General features: G+C 56.0%; 1 protein-coding gene across 4 annotated transcripts in view; it reads right to left on the bottom strand.

Annotated features, from left to right (window-relative positions):
• NEK7 (NIMA-related kinase 7) overlaps positions 1-19,461 on the bottom strand; it is a 34,991-nt gene that overhangs the window by 13,289 nt on the left and 2,241 nt on the right. For all 4 annotated transcript variants that reach the window (XM_014532366.1, XM_014532363.1, XM_014532364.1 and 1 more), the window contains 6 exons: positions 14,773-14,857; positions 10,534-10,674; positions 9,868-9,930; positions 8,804-8,914; positions 3,983-4,091; positions 3,070-3,177 (listed from right to left, as the gene is read on the bottom strand). In XM_014532366.1, coding sequence (XP_014387852.1) covers positions 3,070-3,177; positions 3,983-4,091; positions 8,804-8,914; positions 9,868-9,930; positions 10,534-10,674; positions 14,773-14,829 — 589 coding nt within the window. In that variant the 5' untranslated portion in view covers positions 14,830-14,857. Of the gene's footprint in view, positions 1-3,069; positions 3,178-3,982; positions 4,092-8,803; positions 8,915-9,867; positions 9,931-10,533; positions 10,675-14,772; positions 14,858-19,461 lie in introns of those variants that run through there.

The following is a 19,461-nucleotide window of genomic DNA, read 5'->3' as shown; positions in this document are numbered from 1 at the left end:
GGACATCGAGGGGCTGGGCCACGCCTGTGAGAGGCCGGGCCCTGAGAACTGCCGGGGTCGCCACGGAGACTTGTGGACACTGGGGGCTCCCGGTGACTTTGGTTTGTTGACGTGCTAACGCCTCTTTCTCTTCCTTATGGCCGTTTCAGATCATGCCATCACAACAACCGTCAACATGAGAGGTAAGCATGTATGAAACGTATTTTTTACAAAATATGTATGCTTTATCTTAACATTTAGGTGACACACATCTCAGATATGTGTTCAGGTGTAAATCCACGTGGGCTACTCACCTCCTGAGGGACACATGTCCAGTCCCCTCTGGGAGAAGGGGGAGGAAGGTCACAGTCACTGACTGAATTCAAAGTGAACTGCCGGACACAGGCCGGGGGTCCCACGCGCCCTCTGCTACCGAGTGCGCCTGCGTGCGGCCGGGGCTCTCGGGGGGGCGGGGAGCTGGGCCTCCTCTCCGACCCGGGTCCGTCCTTCCCTCTCGCCGCCTGGCAGAGGCCGAGAAGCCTCAACGCCCAGGAAATCGAAATACATTCCCACACGTCAAACTGAATGGACATACAGTCCTTCCCAGACCCTTTCCCTAGACGCATGGCAGCTGTGTCTGTCACCGCCACGGCCCGAGCACGCTGGGCCTTCTTGGGACAGCTGGACCAGAACAGGGCAGGGCGGGCGGGGCCGTCTGTCTCCAGTGACGCACGCGCCCCTTCGGCGGACTTACAGCAGGTTAGATTCCTATGTAAGTTTCGTTAGAATCACCTCTCATCTCCTCTGTATTCCAGTCCACTGAGGGGAGGGAGCCACTCAGAAGCAGGACTGGTACTAAGAAAGCCCCGAGAATGAAATACACATTTTCACTTAATACACAAGAACTCATAATAAACTAACAGTGACGACAGAGAAGGACTTGTTTACAGAATTTGTGTTATTTTCTCCCTTAAAAAATAACAGTACAGCACAGGCAATACAGGGGCCACTGCCATGGGGGGGGGGTGACATCTGTAGGTATCTGTGCGCCCAGCATAGAAGGCCCCAACGTCTACAAAGCAAACACTAACGAAAAGGGGAAGGGACAGCAGGACTTTCAGAGCCGCTTCCCAGTGGACAGACGTCCGGACAGAAGATCCATGGGAGACAATGGCCCAACAACACAACAGGCCGATGGACAGAACTGACGTGCGACACACCCTCCACAGCACCAGAACACACGTGCCTTCCAAGTGCACACGGGACACCCCAGGACACCGCCTGGAGGGCACAGAGCCACTCGCGGTGAATCTAAAGGCAGGCGTCAGAGGCTGATCTGTCCCGACCACCATGGCATACAACGAGATCACCGACAAGAAAACGGGAGACACGCAAACACGGGGGGACTGAGCAGAGAATGAAGAGGAAACCAGAATATGCCTGAGACCAATGAGAGCGCAGCATTAAATCTTTGGTCCAAAGCAGAGCAGTTCTAAGAGGAAGCACATCGCGATGCAGGCCTTACCTCAGGACACAGAAAACTCTCCAACGAGCACCCAACCTACATCCAGGGGAGCCAGCAAAGGCCCAAAGTTAGTAGAAGAAAGAAAAGTGTGAAGATCAAAGAGGAAACAGATTAGAGACCAAAACACATGAAAACGTCAATGGAAATAAGAGCTGGTTCTTTGAAAAGAAAAGCAAGATTGATAAACCTTTAGCCAGACTTGCCGAGAGAGAGAGAGAGAGAGAGAGAAGGCCAAAATAAAGAAAGTCAGAAATGAAACAGGAGAACTCACACCTGGTACCACAGAAGCACAAAGGGTCATAAGAGGTTACCGTGAACAATTATACGCCAACATAAGGACAATCTAAGAGAAATGAATAAACTCCTCGATACGTACAATCTCCCAAGATGAACTCATGAAGAAAATCTGAGGAGACTCATAATGAAATTAAACCAGTAATAAAATAAAAATAAAAACTCCCAACAAACAAGACATCAAGTCCAGATCACTTCACACGTGAATTCTACCAAACATTTAAAGAAGAATTAAGTGTCCTTCAAATTATTCCCAAAAATTACAGATAAATGAATGCTTCCAAACTCGTTCTATGAGGCCAGCATTACCCTGACACCAAAACCAGAGAAAGACAGGAAAATACAGACACACATATAGGCCCCGATTCCTGAAAAACAGATGCAAAAATCTTCAACGAAGAATCAGCTAATAAACTCGGAAATACACCTAAAAATCATAATCATGACCAAGTGGGATTTATTCCAGGGCTGTAAGGATGTTTTAATATCCACAACTTGACACACCACATCAACAAAACACGAGATTAAAATCCATAGAAGCACTTTAATAGATGCCAAAAAAACCCCAAACATTTGACAAAACTCAACACCAATTTCTGGCAAAAACTCTCAACAAAGTGGGTATAAAGGAAACGCGCCTCAACATCACAGAGGCCATCGCACCCGACAGGCCCGCAGCTCCTAGCACCCTCCGCAGTGAGAGGCTGACAGCTCCTCCTCCAAGACCAGAGACCAGACAAGGATGCCCCTTTGCCTCCTTTCCTCAGAGCATAGAAGTCGCAGCCACAGCGATCAGACAAGAAAAATAAACGTGAAACGTCCCAGCAAGCGTGCGACCCAGGAAGACAAGGGCAGTCTTGTCAGGCCGCATGCCTGGTACCACCACGACCGTCACGCTGCACAGCGGCCACACATCTGCACGCACACGCTGGTGTTCGGACAACACGTCCACACGCGTTACGCTGTTAGGTCACTCACAGGTCATCACACTCTTCATTCGTGAAGGTTAAGGAACAACACATATTCTCTGTCAGGGAGAATAATGTAAAGAAAAGGAGGGTTCCATGGCGACAGCTAAACCGAGTCTGCTCACTGACTCCTTGACCAAGAGCCGCGAGACTGCAGGGCGTGGGGGTCCACCCAGGACCCGCAGGTGGAGCCGTCACCAGTCTGCTTAGAAGGAGGAGCCGCGTGTGGGCGGCCGCCTGGCGAGTCCCCCCACCCCACCCCCGGGAGGGGCTGCCCCTGGCCAGACCTCCCTGGCCGCTCACCTAAGGAGTGCGCCGCGGTGGTCTTGGAGCTGAAGAAGCGGCCGAGGCCCAGGTCCCCGAGCTTGACCACGCCCGTGGCCGTGATGAACACGTTGGCCGGTTTGATATCTGCGGACAAATGCAGGCGTCGGGAGAGGTGAGGCCATCGTAGCTGCTTTCAAGGATCAAAAGTCACATTTCCTGGTACAATTTAAAGTGCATCCTAAAAAGTCAGTCTGTTTGAATTGTGAACCGACTGCTTTATTTTGAGTAGCTTTTATATATCCTTCTATTTCTGTGTCCTCAGTCCTCTGAGACAAATAATAATGAAAGCAGCATGATTCAGGTCACGAATAATTTTCATTTAAAACACATTTTCCCCCTTTTCAAGTAAACCCTTGTGAAATACAAAGCATAAATAAATGTGTCCCTTTCACGTCAATTTTAAATAAAATCTCTATTTGCTGACATATTTACGTAAAATATAAAATCACAACGCTCTGTGCATATAACTGACATAGAGGCCTAGAAACCTTAGCTCAGATGTGTATCACTGACATTTCTCACGCCCCCAAACCAAGGGGCCGATTCTTTAGTGATGGAAGCTTCCCGTTACCACCCATCGGACTCCCAGCCAAGACGCTGAGAGCCAGCGCTGCACCTGTGAACCCTAAGCAGCCTCACAGACTCGGTGCATCGGGGGAGGCCCCCCCTTTATTCGCTCCCCTGCACCCGCCTTGCTTCCTTCACCCCCCGAATCCGCACGATGCTCAGAAGAGCTGCAGAGAAGAACTATCCCCGGTCGGGCCTCCCTTAAGGGCGCCTGGTCCCAGGGAACGGTGACTGGCAGGCAGGCTCCTGCGGGAGCAGCCCCTGTGCCGGGCCGGACGCACTGGCTCCTGAATGGACGGGCGTCCGGGGTCGGGGCGCCTACCTCGGTGCATGACGCGGCGGGAGTGCATGTGCTCCAGGGCGCTGCACAGCTGCACGAAGTACTTCCACACCGTCCTCTCCGGGATCAGCCGCTTCTGCTTCTTAAAGTGCTGAGGGAGGAGGGCAGGAGGATGAGCTCAAGACCTCCGGCCGGACTCTGACTGTTCCCCTCCCTCAGGCCCACGCAAAGCCGTGGGGCCGCCCGGGGGGGGGGGGGGTGTCCCAGGGTTTTACCCGACATCGCGGCTCAGCGACACCCCCGCCCCCACACACACACACACAGCTATGCCAGCACAGCCGGCCCCTGCCCTGGCGCTGTCCACCTATTCAAACAATAGCTTCTGCACAAACTGATTCTCCTCCTCAAAGGAAGTCATCGGGTTCCACTTGAGGAAAAGCCAGAATAAAAGAGTCGAGAAACCGAAGGTGAGGATGTTCATTAACAGAAATTCTCGTGTGACAGAGGTCTCACTGCAGAGCCTTTTAAATAAATGTTGACGCACCTTGTGATTGAAATCCGACTTTGACTATTAAACATTAAAGGGGTGGGGTTGAAAGTTTCCATAAATATTTCTATTGCACATTACACGTCAGACTTGCAGTTCCCTTGGAATGAATGAAACTAAACTCAGTGAAAAAAAAGGATGGAAGGCGGGGCCAACGCTGAGCACCAATCGCTGGGGGGGGGGGGGGGGGGGGGGCACCCATGAAATGAACTGCAAACCACAGGTCCAGGTGCCTGTCCGTTCTCCCACGTGACACTTGCTGGAGGAACACATGAGAAATATACCCATCCACAAACAAAACTGCACTTGGTTTGCTGTGTAACAGTATCTGTAGCTCGTAACGTGAGGTTAATCGTTACTGTAACACACACTGTGGCAATGAACTTATCAGCAACTTCAATGGCTATTATATCAGTAGCTAAAAACGCATAACAATTGCATGACCAGGCGATTACACAGCTAGTCAGGGCATTACTAAGAAGTTCAAAACCTCCGTATCATGTTTTCAGTCGGGGACTGTTGTCAACATGTTTTCACTCTGAGAGACCAGGCTGCAAAGTCTCTTCTACACACGATTTCCTTCCAGACCAGGAGTGAGAACCCGCCACGGAGAAGGCGAGCAGGAGTCGTAAGTTATGATGTTTGCGGGTCATCGTTCTCTCCAAACGCTGTTGGCACTTCAGCTAATTTTTCAGAGTCTGTGGTAACAGAAGTCTCCGCCCTCACCCCCAATCCCCACGCCCGCCCGGGGTAAAGCGCCTCCCCTGGCTGAGCCTCTGTGGCCAGGAAAGCAGCAGCCTCAGGTGATGGCATCTCACGCGGCACAGAGGGCGCCGCAGGGGGCGCTACTCCCCCAGCAGCTGCCCCGGCTGGGCCCACACGAGCTCCGGCCGGTCCAGCTCTGAGCTGGGCCCATCGCCTGCGTGTGAGGCCCTCCCCCGAGTGCGGGTGTGACACTGAGGAGTGAGTGACGGGCACGTGGCCCCTGGAACACGAGTCGGTCCAGCCCAGCGCACACCACGGAGAGTTCCCAGCACACACCACTGGCTGAGCTGGAATCTGCCGCACGAGTCCACCTGCCTTTAAAGCTGTGATCGCCGGTGACAGAGAAACGGGCGATGAGAAAGCCGGGCTTCCTTTCATCCTGAACCTCATCCTGAAGCTGCATCTGACCACAGCCTCGGGCGTCCGCGGCCTCATTAGAGGAACACGGAGCGTCTCCGCTACACACGCGAATGCCACCTGTCGGCCGCTCCGCCGTTAATTATTCATCGCAGGGTCTTTGATGCGAGGCCGCCGGGTTCGCTCTGGAATCAGACCGGGAGCGATATTTCCTCTTCCCCCCAATTAGGCTGAGCCTGGGACACGGCCATTCCGGATGCACATGATTTACAACTCTCCCCGCTCTCCCCGCTGCGGGGTGACCGCGACCCTCACGCTCCAGCCTCCGCGCGGCCCCATCAAACACTGTCACGTCACCCTCGCCTCTCCCATGGAGACCAGCTCACGGCCCCGACGAGGGTCAGAAACACTCGGGGAAGCTCTCGGGGCCCGTCCTTTCCCGCCAGCGCCGGTGGGGGCAGAGCGTGAGTCAGCGGAACCTGCCATGTCCCACAGCCACGTGCCCAGCCCGGGCCCTGGAGAAGCGCTGACAGGCGTGAAACAGGCGACCTGCACGCACACCCGCCACCAGCCAGGCACGGCCCACACGACCTGGTGAGCAAGCGACCGGCCCTGCACTCGGTGAGCCCCACGCCCCGGGGAAACTGGGCCTCAATGGAACAGTCACCACGGAAAGGCGACCAGTGCACTAGCGGCTGCGATGCTAAGGCCGCGATGCTAAGGCCGCGTCTCTAAGGCTGCGATGCTAAGGCCACGATGCTAAGGCCGAGTCGCTAAGGCTGCGATGCTAAGGCTGTGTGTGATGCTAAGGCTGCGATGCTAAGGCCGTGTTGCTAAGGCCACGATGCTAAGGCCGAGTCGCTAAGGCTGCGATGCTAAGGCCGTGTTGCTAAGGCTGCGTCGCTAAGGCTGTGTGTGATGCTAAGGCCGAGTTGCTAAGGCCGCGATGCTGAGTGCCGTGAAAGGAGCCGGTTCCAAGAGCAGGAGCAGAAGACTGTCTGGGTGGAAAGGTCTCCCTGGGAAAGGACGTGAGTGGGAACGGAACCAAACAGACCAACACTCCAGTGCGTGTGGCTGAGACGTCGGCACGGATGCCGGAGCAGGACGAGCAGGCCCGTCCAGGGCCCGGGTCCACGAGCCGGAGCCCGAAGAAACTGAGCAAAGAAACTCAGCGACGGTCAAACCCCCCCTCGCCCACCGGGCAGGTCTCCCGCGGGACGGTCTGTCCTTCCGGCCGTCAGCAGGTGTTTGCCCATCAAGGACCCCCTGGCACCACCCCCCGGGATCGGCCCTGTGCCAAGGCTGGCGCACAGATAGCACATCAGTCCTGTCTCTCCGCCCATCTCACACGGACGGCTGCTGTGTACAGTCCTGCGCCCGTGCGTCCGCATTGCTGCTGCTGGTTAGCCAGCCAGGGCGGGCTGCTTGTGCTGGGTGGGAAGTCCCTGAAACCGAAAATCAGATAAGCGCCCGGGTGAGTCACTCACCACGGGCCTCAGGCCGAGTCAGCGCGATGGCATCCTGATAGCGGGAGCATCACCTTCATTCCTGCAGGCCGTCGGGGTTCCGAGAGCAGCTCAGACCGCCTGCCCCTCGACGGGGCACTGACCCCGAGAGGGTGCCAAGCCAGGAGGGCCGAGCTGGCCTCACCCCCGAGCAGGCCCGCAGCTACGCCAGGTCTGCCCACGCCTCGCCCGGGACCCTGGGCGGCTCTGGCATGGAATGCAAACCGCAGGCTGTCCCCCGACTTCCAGGGGGTCCTGGGACACGGCCTCCGAGCCCCAGTCAAGGGAACACGAGGCTGTGCATCCGCCAGACCCGTCAGAGGCAGAGCTGAGACTCCTCTTCGAGAAGAGCCAGCCCCCCGAGAGGCCGGGGCGCGCTGACGTCCGCATACGGGCGCTGCCTTTGACCCTTCTCCCCGGGGCCCCTGGGTGGATCCCTGCCAGGCCCCGGATCCGCTGACACGGACATTCACCCAGACCACGGCCAGACAAGGAACAACAGGCTGAGCCTTCCACAGCCCGACCAGGAACCCACCTCTCTCTCCAGCAAACACCCAGGGAGCAGCCGCTGGGGCAGACCTGCAGGGACCAGGGCCACCGCCCGGGCCATCCAGGCGGCTGCACAGCCTCGGCCACAGCCGGCGCCTCATGGCCAGGGCTTACTTAGCAACTGGCAGCATTTCCAGTGTCTGTCGCTGCTCCCACCTCAGGGCCAACCAGGGAAAGGCCTGTCACATGAGGCGCCGGCTTCCATCAGCTCCGACGGCCTGGACCCGGCCGCCCGCCGCCCTCCGGAAAGACTCCCACTCCCGCCCCCGTGACCTCTGCCGCGCCCTCCGTGGCACTGACTCCTGCTGTCAGATCAGAATAAATAGCCTCCTTTTCTCATCTGGTTGGTTCTCATTGATTTTCCACCGAGCACGCGGCCAGCCACACGCAGACAGACATCCCAGCCTCCCTTGCAGCTAGACGCGTTCACGCCTGGACTCGGGCCAGCGGGACGGAGCTGAAAGGAGCAGCAGCAGGCGCCCTGACCCTTAGGCGGGGAGGGTGACGTCAGCTGGAGACAGGCCTGGGCTCTGGGAATCGCATCAGCCCCAGAGTTTTATGGAACAAAGAATCACACGTAACCATGATCACATAGCAGTGGCCGCACTTAGGCAACACGTCCTTGCTGTGTGTGAGGCCCTGTGCTAAGCTCTTGACAAACACCAATCTACTGTGATTTGGGGGTTTCTATGGCTTGTAGCTGAACTTTGACCCTAGTAATACTCCTGCTGAAAAGTAAGTGAAGTCACTGCTAAGTGGCCAAGTCGGGTTTGATGTGCAGGGTCTGAACGCATACCCACGCTCCTCTCCGATGAGTCGCCCGGAAAGGTCGGGCTGCTAGACAGCCTCTCTCTGCCCCCCCAGCTGAGGGCAGGGACCAGGGACGCGGTGGCCCTCGGAGGAGCCCAGCCGCAGGCTCCAGCTCCAGTCCCAGCGACAAGGCTCTGCGTCTGTTCCCTGCAGGTGGGCCTCGGAGCGTTCACACACCAAGTCCCGGCGTGACCTTCGCCGGGTGAGCCAGCTCCCACCACAGCCATGACCGCGGGGCATGCCGTGCATTCCACAGCTGCCAGGTCCGTGTAAAGCACCTGACATACCTGTGCGTCCAACGGACAACCGAGCAGTAAGAGCAAACCTTACCTTTATCATCCTGGATAGGTCACCAGCATCGGCTAATTCCAAAACTATGTTGAGTTCGTTATCTTCAATGAATGACGCATAATATTTAATCACGTTGGGATGGTTGAGTTGCTACGGAAAAAAAACAGGCAAGAAAAAGGTTTCTTCTTGAAAATTCCCAATAGTTTCATAGCTTAAGAATGCACTTAGCTACTGCGTTTCATCTTTAAGTTACAGAAACTTCACATGACAGTGTACTTTTCTTTAATCTTGTGAATTTTAAAGCAAGTGTAATAATTGAAAGTAAAGCTGGGTATAAATTAATTTTACTTTAATCTTCTTTATTAGAAATAATAGAGAATACCAGGCACTTCAAGTTTTAAAAAGTATATTCTGTCCAACGATCTATCCACGCCTACAAGTGAATGACATGATGGAGCCATCAGCTGCTAACAATTATTCCCTTCAAACTGAGCTCCACCATTGCAGGGCGTCAACGGTGTCACCTTCTCCTTTTTACTCCTGTTTTGAGGTTTGGGCTGACCCTAGCATAGCTACGTCCAGTGGTTAAAAGACAAAACAAACAAAAAAATTAAAGAATTTTAACAACTGTCATTTGTTATATTGTACTTAAACACTGCCTTTATCTACTTCCTAGTTTGAAATGAGGGGGGAAAAGCGAATCCTACCCAATGTTCCAGTTACATTATTTCACAACGATTCCCAAAGGTAACTAGACTCTTCAATACACTGAGATTCAAACGTATATATTCTTTGAAATGAGAGTGGCCTCTAATCTGACGATCCTTTTGCTTGTGAGTGGAACATTTAGTAAGTTACTTATCGGCATGGGCAGCTGTGCTCCCCACAGGCGGCTGAGTCGGCCCCACTGGGTGCCTCTAAGAGCTGTGAGGTGGATGGAGAATACGGGGGCTGCCGGCGTGGGGCTCCCCCAGCCGGGAGGCCAGAGCCCGGCCCGAGGCTGCCTTATCTTGGCCACAGGGCCTCCTTCAAAATAGACTCATTTCCCAACGTGGACGTAACCCCACGGGTGGAGAACATACAGCTGGCGGTCGGTCACGTACCTTGAGCAGGTCTATTTCTTTGATGCAGTCGGCACGGGCTTTGGCGTCCATTAAGTCAAATATCTAAAAGCAGAGTCCAGAATTACGGACATGAATAACCTAGGTCCAAGCTACCTGCCACACCCACTCCTTATGATTTTTATACATATAACTGTACACACTGAGCATGTGTCTTTCCGATCAGCCTGTAGGGCTGTCGGATCTGTAGGTATTTCACTGGACGTTAGCACTGGAGCCTCCATTTTCCCTCCACGGGCAGCCGGTACTAACACGCGTGTTACTAAGACCTGGAAAATACGCATCGGCTCGTATCCTAGGTAACGGCTTACAAGGAGAGACACACGGGTGGCGCAGGCCCCTCCCACTTCATTCAAGTCACGGAAAAGGACGAGGTGCCGTCCGTGCGCAGAAGAGTGACTCCCTTTTCTCCGTGAGTCCGACGCCCGCCCTCTCGGCCCCCGGGAGGTGTCAACTCTAGGCTTTCAGGACGGGACAGGATGGAAGGGCCGTGGGGGGCAAATATCAGTGAGACACTGTTTGTGGCATTGAGCCCACAGCCCGTCCGCAGGTAACGGAGGGAATGCCTTCGTGTGAGGGACACGGCAGCGGGGCCCAAGCCACACCCCACGGGGCCATCCATGCCGAACAGGACGGGAGCCAGCTCACCTGCACCTTCTTCAGAGCCACCGGGACGCCGTCCAGCAGGCAGGCCGCCCGGTACACCTCACTGAACTGCCCGCGGCCGATCTTCTTCTCTATCCGAAAGTTGGCCAGCGTGTTGTAGCCCATATCCGGCCGCAAGGCCTTCTGCAAGGAAAGATCAGAGAGGTGTCAGCCACACGATGCGCACACCCATGGCTGCTGTCACACCAGCAGGTGGCCTGTGTGAGCTGAGACACCATTCACTCCACAGCCCAGCTCCCGCTCTTGCCCAGGCCGTGCCCTCCGGCGGGGGGGCAGGGGGGCCAGGAGGGAGCCGCACAGACGGACACCTACGTCGTTCCCCTGACATTCCTGCCATGTCGGCGTCACAAGCCCCGCCTGTGTCCTGCCTTCCACGCCAGTCTCTGCGTCTCCCACGGCTGAGCAAAGCCCGCACTGTGGCCCAGCCCTGCGGACCCCCCGAGAGAATCCACAGTTACAGAGTGTCCATCTCCAGTCCCGATGAGAACACAGAGCTGGGCAGACACGCGTGTTAGAACTGAGGCTGAGCACACACACCACCGTAACGAGGAAGCTGGAATCCCGCACCACGTCCCTGGGAGAGAGCGGTGCCCGTGGAACGGAGCAAACTCACAAAGCGCCGCTTCCCCGACGACGCCATGGCCATGGGCAGCCTGTTCAGTTTCTCAACTTTAAAGGAAAGTATTACTTCAAGAGGAGGGGCTTCGTCACCACCTGTGCCTTTCTCAGGAATGCGTGGGTCTCTAAGGAGCCTACAGCGTCTGAGAACTAGGGCTCCTGCCTCTTCCGTGGGGACAGGCCCTCGGCCTCCAGGGCGAACCTGGCCGCCAGCAGGTGCAGCGTCACCGGCAGCACCGCCCCGCGCTGGTGACTGACAGGCGTGAGCGTGACCCGCCGAGGCGCCGTGACAGCCGCCGCTGGGCCGGCTCACTAATGTGCTCTGGCATGCAGGCCTGTAATCACGCATTTACATATGCAATGACCTACATTTGCATGTCAGATCGCACACTGTCTGGGCTTATTAAGCCGGGGCGGCCGGCGGGGTGGCAGCGAGGCCGGAGGGGGCGAGCTTGGCAGCTGAGGGACGGGCTGCCACCCAGGATCAGGCTGAGCGGCCTGCGCATTAGACACTTCATTACACGTCATCTGCTGGGCAGGGGCCGCGGGTCAACTTCACAGCCCATTTGCGGCGCCTCCCCCTCGGCCCCTCTTCAAAGGGCAGCGGGGCTGAGTGACAGCCCTCTCCCCACCCCGTCCTGTCCCCAGCACAGACGGGGCTGGCACAGTCCCACCGCCCTGCAGTCTGCATAGCACAGGCTTGTCAGGAGGCTCCTCCAGGTGACCCCACACCCCGGTCGTGAACCCCGACCGTCCCCAGCGCCCACGTCGCTGGATGGGCTTGCCCACTGCAGGCAGCGCTGTCCGTCCTCAAACAAAAGCTGGTGTCGCAGGGGAGGCCACTCGAGGAAGAGTTATTTTTAGAAAAGCCATGGTCTCTCCTTTGCATGATGCCCAATCCTCCACTGTGTGGTGGAGCACGGAGTTATCCTGGGAATAAAACTGCTCCATGGAGTCCCCACCGCCCGAGACAAGGCCGGGCTCTGGAATGGGGGGATCAGAGCCCAGCCCTGACGCCCAGGACCCTCGGAGCTGTTCCCCACTTCTGTGAGCGGGAGGCTCCCGGGGCTGTCGAGTGGGTGGTGCGTGCAAGCGCCCAGGACGGAGCCAGGCTCAGCACCCGTTACGGCTGTGCCCTCCCCACGGCGCCCGCAGGGACACCCTCCCCCTGGCCCTCGTGCTGTACACAACTCCTCCGGGTCCTCTGGCTTCAAGATCACAGTGCTTAGCTGCCACCTCCACCTTCCCGCAGGCCCTCCCTCTGGGCCCCGAAGGGTCTGCCTCCACCTGCTCCCCCCACCTGTTCCCCCGTCTCCCTATGCCAACAGCTCACGGACCAGGAGGCCTAAGGATCCCCGGCCGGGACTCTGCCTCCAGCGGGAGACCCCGCTTCCCTGCGGACCAGCTCCTGACTCAGGGATGAAGACGCCGCCTGGTCGGCGGCTGGGAGCTAACGCGGGGCATCTAACCAGGGTTATTCCGCCAAAGCCTCTCACGCTCACGGGGGAGGGGCGAGCATCCCACATGAAGCCACGTGGATGGCACGTGGGCGCCTGGCTGGAACGGACTGAGGAGTTAAGATCCAAGCAAACGAGAGGACACATGGCCCCCCTCCCAGGCTCCCGGGGTCGGACACGCCTGCCCCTGAGCCAGGGCTGGTCCAGCCCAGTGTCTCCTAACTCACTGCAGAGAGACCATTGCCTGCCCCTGAGCCAGGGCTGGTCCAGCCCAGTGTCTAACTCACTGCAGAGAGACCATCCCCCACACGGCGACTTTCAAACGGGTTCCTTTTGGGAGGAAGTCTCAAACCATAACCAATGCGCAGGGACCACGCGGCCAATACGTTGTTTTTCATGTGATTTTATTTCTTGAGGACCTGAGACCCCCTACAACTCCTAACCTCAAGGGCATAACTGGAACTGATTTGGGGAGCATTTGTTCCATTTCGGGGGTAAATTATGTTTAATCTCAAGAGATCTGCATCCACATACGAACAGGTCATATTGGAAAAGCATCCTGAAATCTCAGACACGAGACAACTATTCAAAATTGCGCAGGACAATCAGCAACCAGCCCCCCCGAGGGAAGGACACGTTCTCCGAGCGAATCACACGACACCAGGTCTGCCAACTCAGTGGGATCAACTGGTACCTGGCGGTCTGCTCGCCGCCTCCTGCACAGCGTGCTCTTCTCTCTCAAATAAAACCCACTCCGCCGCACCCCGGCTGCCTCCCAGGCGCAGCCTCTCGGAACAACTGATGATCGGTAGGACTCAATTAATTAATTTGCTCACAATTGGAAGCGAAGACGTTCACTAAGCAATGGGTAATTCAGGGTAACATGATGATGATGGCTCTCTGGGGAAATTAAACGAGTCGCAGCGTGGACTCCGCGGGCTCCCCAGGGAGAACCTCATGTCCCGGGAAGTCCCAGAGGGACTGTTATCAATGATCGAAGACACCAGCCAGCGCTCATTGTGTTTAGCATCATTAATAAGGTTTTCGTTGTTACTGCCATCGTCTCTTACGGGTGGTTTTCATATGACCGTTTACGCAAACTAACACATTGCTTTCTATTTGACATTAATGTTGTTGAATGTTAACAGAATTTAAAAGTAACAAAATGCCCTTCCATTTTATGCCAATAAAACTCATTCTATGATCTTGAAAGAGATATGACTCACCTCCAAGCGACACCAGTTAGAATGTGCTGTGACCACATCTGGCCCAGCTCTGCCATGTACTTTCTACAAACCTCACTGTGAACCAAAGAGCAACAGCGCACACATGCACACACCAGCGCCACGTATGCTAACAACGTCACCTAACCACGCTTCTTCCCACTGGAAAGTTATCTCCCTGAAATCTCCTGGAGTATTTTAAAAGTAACCTGTTCCCAGACACAAAGTACTGGAGATTCAGCCCAGTGGGGACAGGGCGCCATTAACCATGACCAGCCGCTTTCCATCCAACACAGAGGAAGGTCACTGCGGCCCAGGAACAAGGAGTGACCAAGGACAAGCAGTTATCCAGCGACACACTTAGACGTCGCTGGTGTCTGTATCGCCTCATCATCATTCGTGCCCCCACCAGCGCAGCCAGGCCTTCCTCACCAGCTCCCGGCCCCGTCCACGCAGCCCCTGCTCCACACGAGATCGGGGCCTCCACGGGAACAAGGACCCTTCTCCACCCAACAGGAGGGACAGGAACACGCCCACAGGACACGACATGCAGGCGCCGGCAACGCCAGGAGAGACACAGAGAAGGTGCCGTCAGGGTCCAAGAAGTGAGGTCACAGTGGGAAGGGGTGCTCTCCACGGACAGACGCGGGTGAGGTGCTCTCTGAAGGCTGGGCAGGTCTCAGGAGCCGGAGCAGATGGAGGCGCACAGTGACCAAGCCGCCGAGGGAGGGAGACCGTAAAAGCCAACGCTGCGACCTTCCTCAATGTTTGTCCCTGAGAACTAAGTATTCGACGGCCAGGAAAACGCACACAATTCCGACAACACCTGGCCATTCCTCGGTAGCGACGGGCCGCTTTAGTTCCTCAAGGACCTGTCAGTGCGCGTCTTAAGGACAGAGGGGTGCTCGTCGTGAAGCCCTTACCTGGGGCTGGAACTGGGGGACAGGCGGCCCCTGCAGGCCTTGCGACTGCTCATCCATCGTCCGAAGGAAGAGGACCGTCAGAGCTCTGCGAAGGCAAAGACGAGATGTCAGTGCGGACATCACCACTCACCGTGCTCATCAGCAACATCAGAGGCCGACCGAACGCTGCAAAAGGAGCCATTAAGCCTGGCCGGTGTGACTCAGTGGTGGAGGGTCAACCTATGAACCAGGAGGTCACGGTTCCATTCCCGCTCAGGGCACATGCCCGGTTGTGGGCTCAATCCCCAGTGAGGGGCAGTGCAGGAGGCAGCAGATCCATGATTCTCTCTCATCACTGATGTTTCTGTCTCTCTCTCCCTTCCTCTCTGAGATCAATAAAATATATTGTTTTTAAAAAGGAACCCATTACGATAGCCACACCCTCACATCTGCCAGTTGCTTAGCACAAGTTCTGTCTACCCACCACCAAGTGTCACCGTCCCCGTCACGTGCTCAGCAGACCCTGGCAGACAAGGTGAGCTTCTCTCTCCTCCCTCAGGCCTGATGGGCCCCTCTCCACGACGGGAAGAAAATTCAGGAAGATCCTGCGATCGCGCTCATGCCTGACATGCCCGTCCCCGACACGCCCCCCGGCGTCATATTCTATCAACGGCCACCCAGGTCCTGTACGTCCAACGACAAGGCCTACAGTGACGGTCAGGCCTCAACTGAAAGGCCAGTCCTCACAGGAGTGTGAGTGTTGGGGGGCCGAGGGGGCTAACTATAAAACTAGTCACTAGATAGGAAACATTTTAAAATTATAGTTAATATTAAAGAATGTTAGCTAAAGGAAAATATCTCCCTCCGTATACAACAAAAATTAATGATAAAGACAGAAAGCTTACAATCTTTTAAATTCAACTTCTAACTAAGCTTAGAGTAACTGCAATTTGACTAACCAAGGGTATGTATAAATTCCATTCATTTCAAAATACTTCCTGCTTTCACACATACATTGATGATTCCATCCTGTATCCAGTTTCTCTATAACTGATCATCGACACAATGTGAAATCTTAAACTTGACGCTATGCACAAGCCAGTCTGAAGCGAGATTTTGGATGAACAGTTGGAGAAGTTTTTCTTTCCTTGAGTATTTAGAACTCTAAAGAGTTGAAGCACACTAGCTCAAAGTTACGAAGTCGTTTCCTTTTCTTTAAATGAAGGTGCCCTTCCATCGCAAGGCGAGTCACAAAACCTCCAGTTATAAGTAACATCTACGCAGTCTATGAGGAAATACTAATAAGTTCCATTTCATTGATCAAAACAGCCACAACTTACGAATCACAGTGCAGAGCCTGGGCCACAGGAAAACAGCAACACTATTCTCGCCCGAAAGGAAGTCGCCGGCTTATAACTCTATGTGCGTCCGACACCTCGACGCTGAGAAGGGCGCCATGGAAACTTAGGGTGACTGGGACTTGGCAGAGTCTATATCCTCACATCCAGAGCCCAGTGTTTTTCTTGGCCCAAACTCCCCCTGGGCAGGACTGCTCTGACCTCACTCGGGTCTATTCAACCACTGAGTCACCCAGGTTTCCATCATCCACAGGACAAAGGCCACTGGCAGAGGCGGGGCATCAATAGTTCATTCACACGTTTCCGAGTCCTTATGAGTCAGTCCCCGGGAGATAACCATCGGGCTTTGAGGAGGATGACGGACGTCCCGGGAGCTCAGCGTTTCCAGTGAAAAGCAGGAAGCTCATGAGCGCCCGAGCGTGGTTTCCAAGCGCCCTTCTCCCTCCCAGGTTCTCCCTCCCAGGAGCCAGGGCTCCGTGGAAAGTGACTGCTGAGGGGCCGGGGCTGGGAGTGCACCCGAGCCCCCGACATGCAAGCGTGTGTCAAGGGCAGTGCGGACCTACTCCAGGGACACGCCAGCTGCACAGGGCGCGGCCACCTCTGGGACCGTTCTAGAGTCACCGTAAGCCATCGCCTCACACAGCCCGTGAGGCCCAGATATGCACCAGCACACGGTGGACGAGGGGGACGCGGCTCCTTCCAAGATAAGGCCCCCTATAAAGAAGGAGGGGCGGGTTTAAAAAGTCACTATTTGCCAGTCTTCACGGCAAGAATCATGGTGGAGGGCAGACTAGTGGAGAAAGCTATGCACAGTCTCCCACAGCATCCCCCCCCCACCCCCACCCACACACATTCCTCACCAGTTCCCAAGGGAGAAGGTGATCTTAAAGCAGAGAACTTGGCAGCGCTCCCGAGCCACAGACCAAGTTAGAGAGACACCAGGTGCCTCTACATACGATGCAGCAGGAAGAAAATCCTCGGACGTTCCTGCCGAACTAGCAAACCCTGAGTGACCACGAGGAGACACGGGTGGACTGAGCTGTGTGGACGCCCCTGCTTGTCGCCCACCCTCCGCCTGAAGTTCACTGCCATGGGCTCCAGTTTGGCAACGACAGACAAAGCCCCTGTAAACAGGGACACAGTGCTCGCCTCCCGTGAGTCGGAAGCTAGGAATGGGATGCAGAAGAACTCGACTCCACTCCAGGAGGGACGTGTGTGAAACAGGTCACACAGGGTCCAACAAAAAATAAAATGGAAGTGGCCCAGCTCATCCTGGACCCCCACCCTCCCCTGAGGTCTCTCCTGGCCTCCTCACTCACTCTCTCACTGCTCCGACGAGGTCATCCCCAAAGCCTGCATGTCGCATCTGCGACTGGATTTGTATTTCTGCCAAGTCATCAGGGAGGAGGGAGGAAGTAAGAGCTAGCGTTTCCAATAGCAGTCATGAGAAACTGAGAAGCGTAATGAACCTTTCAACTTTGTAGGAAAGTAGACATTACCTTCCCCTGACTAGTCAATGAACAAGAATGGGTCTAAAATAAATGGCTCACTGCATGCTGAAAGGATGTGATGCCATATTTCACTGGTGGAATACTATTCAGCAATAAAAAAGAACAAATTAACCTTACACACAACATGAATGAATCTTAAAAACATGCTGAGCACAAGAAACCATACATGAGAGTACTCAGAGCATGATTTCATTTATTTGAAGTTCTAAAACAGGCAAAAATTAAGCTATAGTGACAGAAGGCTGATCAGTGTTTGCCCAGGACCTGCATGGGGGGGGGGGGGGGGGGGGATTGACCGGCTGCCTCCTGCAAGCCCCTTACCGGGGATGGAACCTGCGACCCAGGCACGTGCCCGAACTGGGCATCTAACGGGCACCCTTTCAGTGCCTGGGACCATAGCAACCGAGCACACAACCAGGGCCCAGCAGTGGTTGCTTCTCTTCCCATCTCCCTGCCTGGCCCCAGCCCTCCAGGCCCCGGGGGTTCAGTAGGCGCAGCAGCCTCGCTGAGAGCCTCAGTGGGAAAGGGAGGAAGGCCGGGAGCCCCAGCGCCCACTGGCTGTGCACACAGCCTGCGAGGCCCTAGCCTGCTCCCCGCAGTGAGCGCCCACACTGCCCAGCAGGCCTCTCCATCCTCCCTGCGAACACAGCCACCACATTCCCTGCCCTGACAGCACCTCCCGCAGCAGCCAGCCTCCTGCCTCGCGTGATGACGGATGCCCCAGCCGGAGGAGTGTGGGCTCGGGGCGCTGAGGCCGAGGAGTTATTTCTGGTTTGGAAACAGCCTGGCCAGCACCTCTGACTTTTCAGGTCCAGCCAAACCGCGCCGGCAGCAGGGCCTGGCGTGTGGCTGCAGTGACCAGTCCGCACAGGAAACGCCAGCTCGGTGCGCAGTGCACGCTCCAGTGCCCCCGGGTCCCCGTTTATCACAGCCTTTGCTGAACTAAGGGCTCCAAATTCCGTGCTCTGAGCAGAGTGTATGTCTCCCACCCGCCTTACTAGTAAGTGCTCCACGGGAACTAGCCCTGGAAGGTGACCTTCAGTGCTCTGGTCCAGGGTCAAGTCCAAATTCCTCGGCCTGGAACCGCAGGCCCGGTTCACGCCACAGAAATGCACCGATTCCTTCTCTGAAGTGGGCAGGCCCGGGAGGAAGGGATGACAGCGAAGGGCCTGGCATCAGGGAGCTCGTCGCCTTGTGAGGAGTGTCCAGAGCCACGGCCAGGCTCACGGCCACAGCCAGCCAGGAAGCGGCTCGGGTTTCAGGCTGGCCCCAGCTCTGCGCGGCTGCTCAGGCGGAGCTGCATTTCACACAGACCACTGGGCAGCGACAGGGAGTGACTCAGAGCCTCATGTCCTACTCTTTTTGCCAAACTGGCCGTTTCTGCGCTTTAGAAATCCTAGTTCCCCTGGCCCTGTGCTTCCCCTGGGCCAGCACAGATGCCCTGCTCCCGGGGGCAGCCCTGCAGCCGTGGCCGCCGGGCGTGCCCTCCTGTGCCCCGCAGCAGCTGGCACCACGCGCTGGGCACCAGGCCTTCCTGTGCTGCAATGCACCACAGTCCGACCCGCACATCAGCAAGGCTTCCCACCAGGTGCCTCACAGGCACGATGAGTAACTTGATTATCAACTGGGTTTCATCTTATTGGAGCTTTAAAGTCACAGGCAGGCCGGGCAGCAAGAACACCAACCAGAACACTAACCTCAAGCCTTAATTCATGACCATAACCTTGGGCAGTAATGAGAGAGCAGGCATATTCTCTAGCCAATCTCTCTCTCTCCCTCTCTCCTCTCACCCCCCCCCCCCCCCCCCCCCCCCCCCCCCCCCCCCCACCCCCCCGGCCCAA

This window comes from Myotis brandtii, unplaced genomic scaffold, assembly GCF_000412655.1.
Source record: "Myotis brandtii unplaced genomic scaffold, ASM41265v1 scaffold888, whole genome shotgun sequence".
Classification (NCBI taxonomy): domain Eukaryota; kingdom Metazoa; phylum Chordata; class Mammalia; order Chiroptera; family Vespertilionidae; genus Myotis; species Myotis brandtii.
The sequence above is the reverse complement of the archived record's forward strand: the minus strand, read 5'-3'. Positions and strand labels throughout refer to the sequence as shown.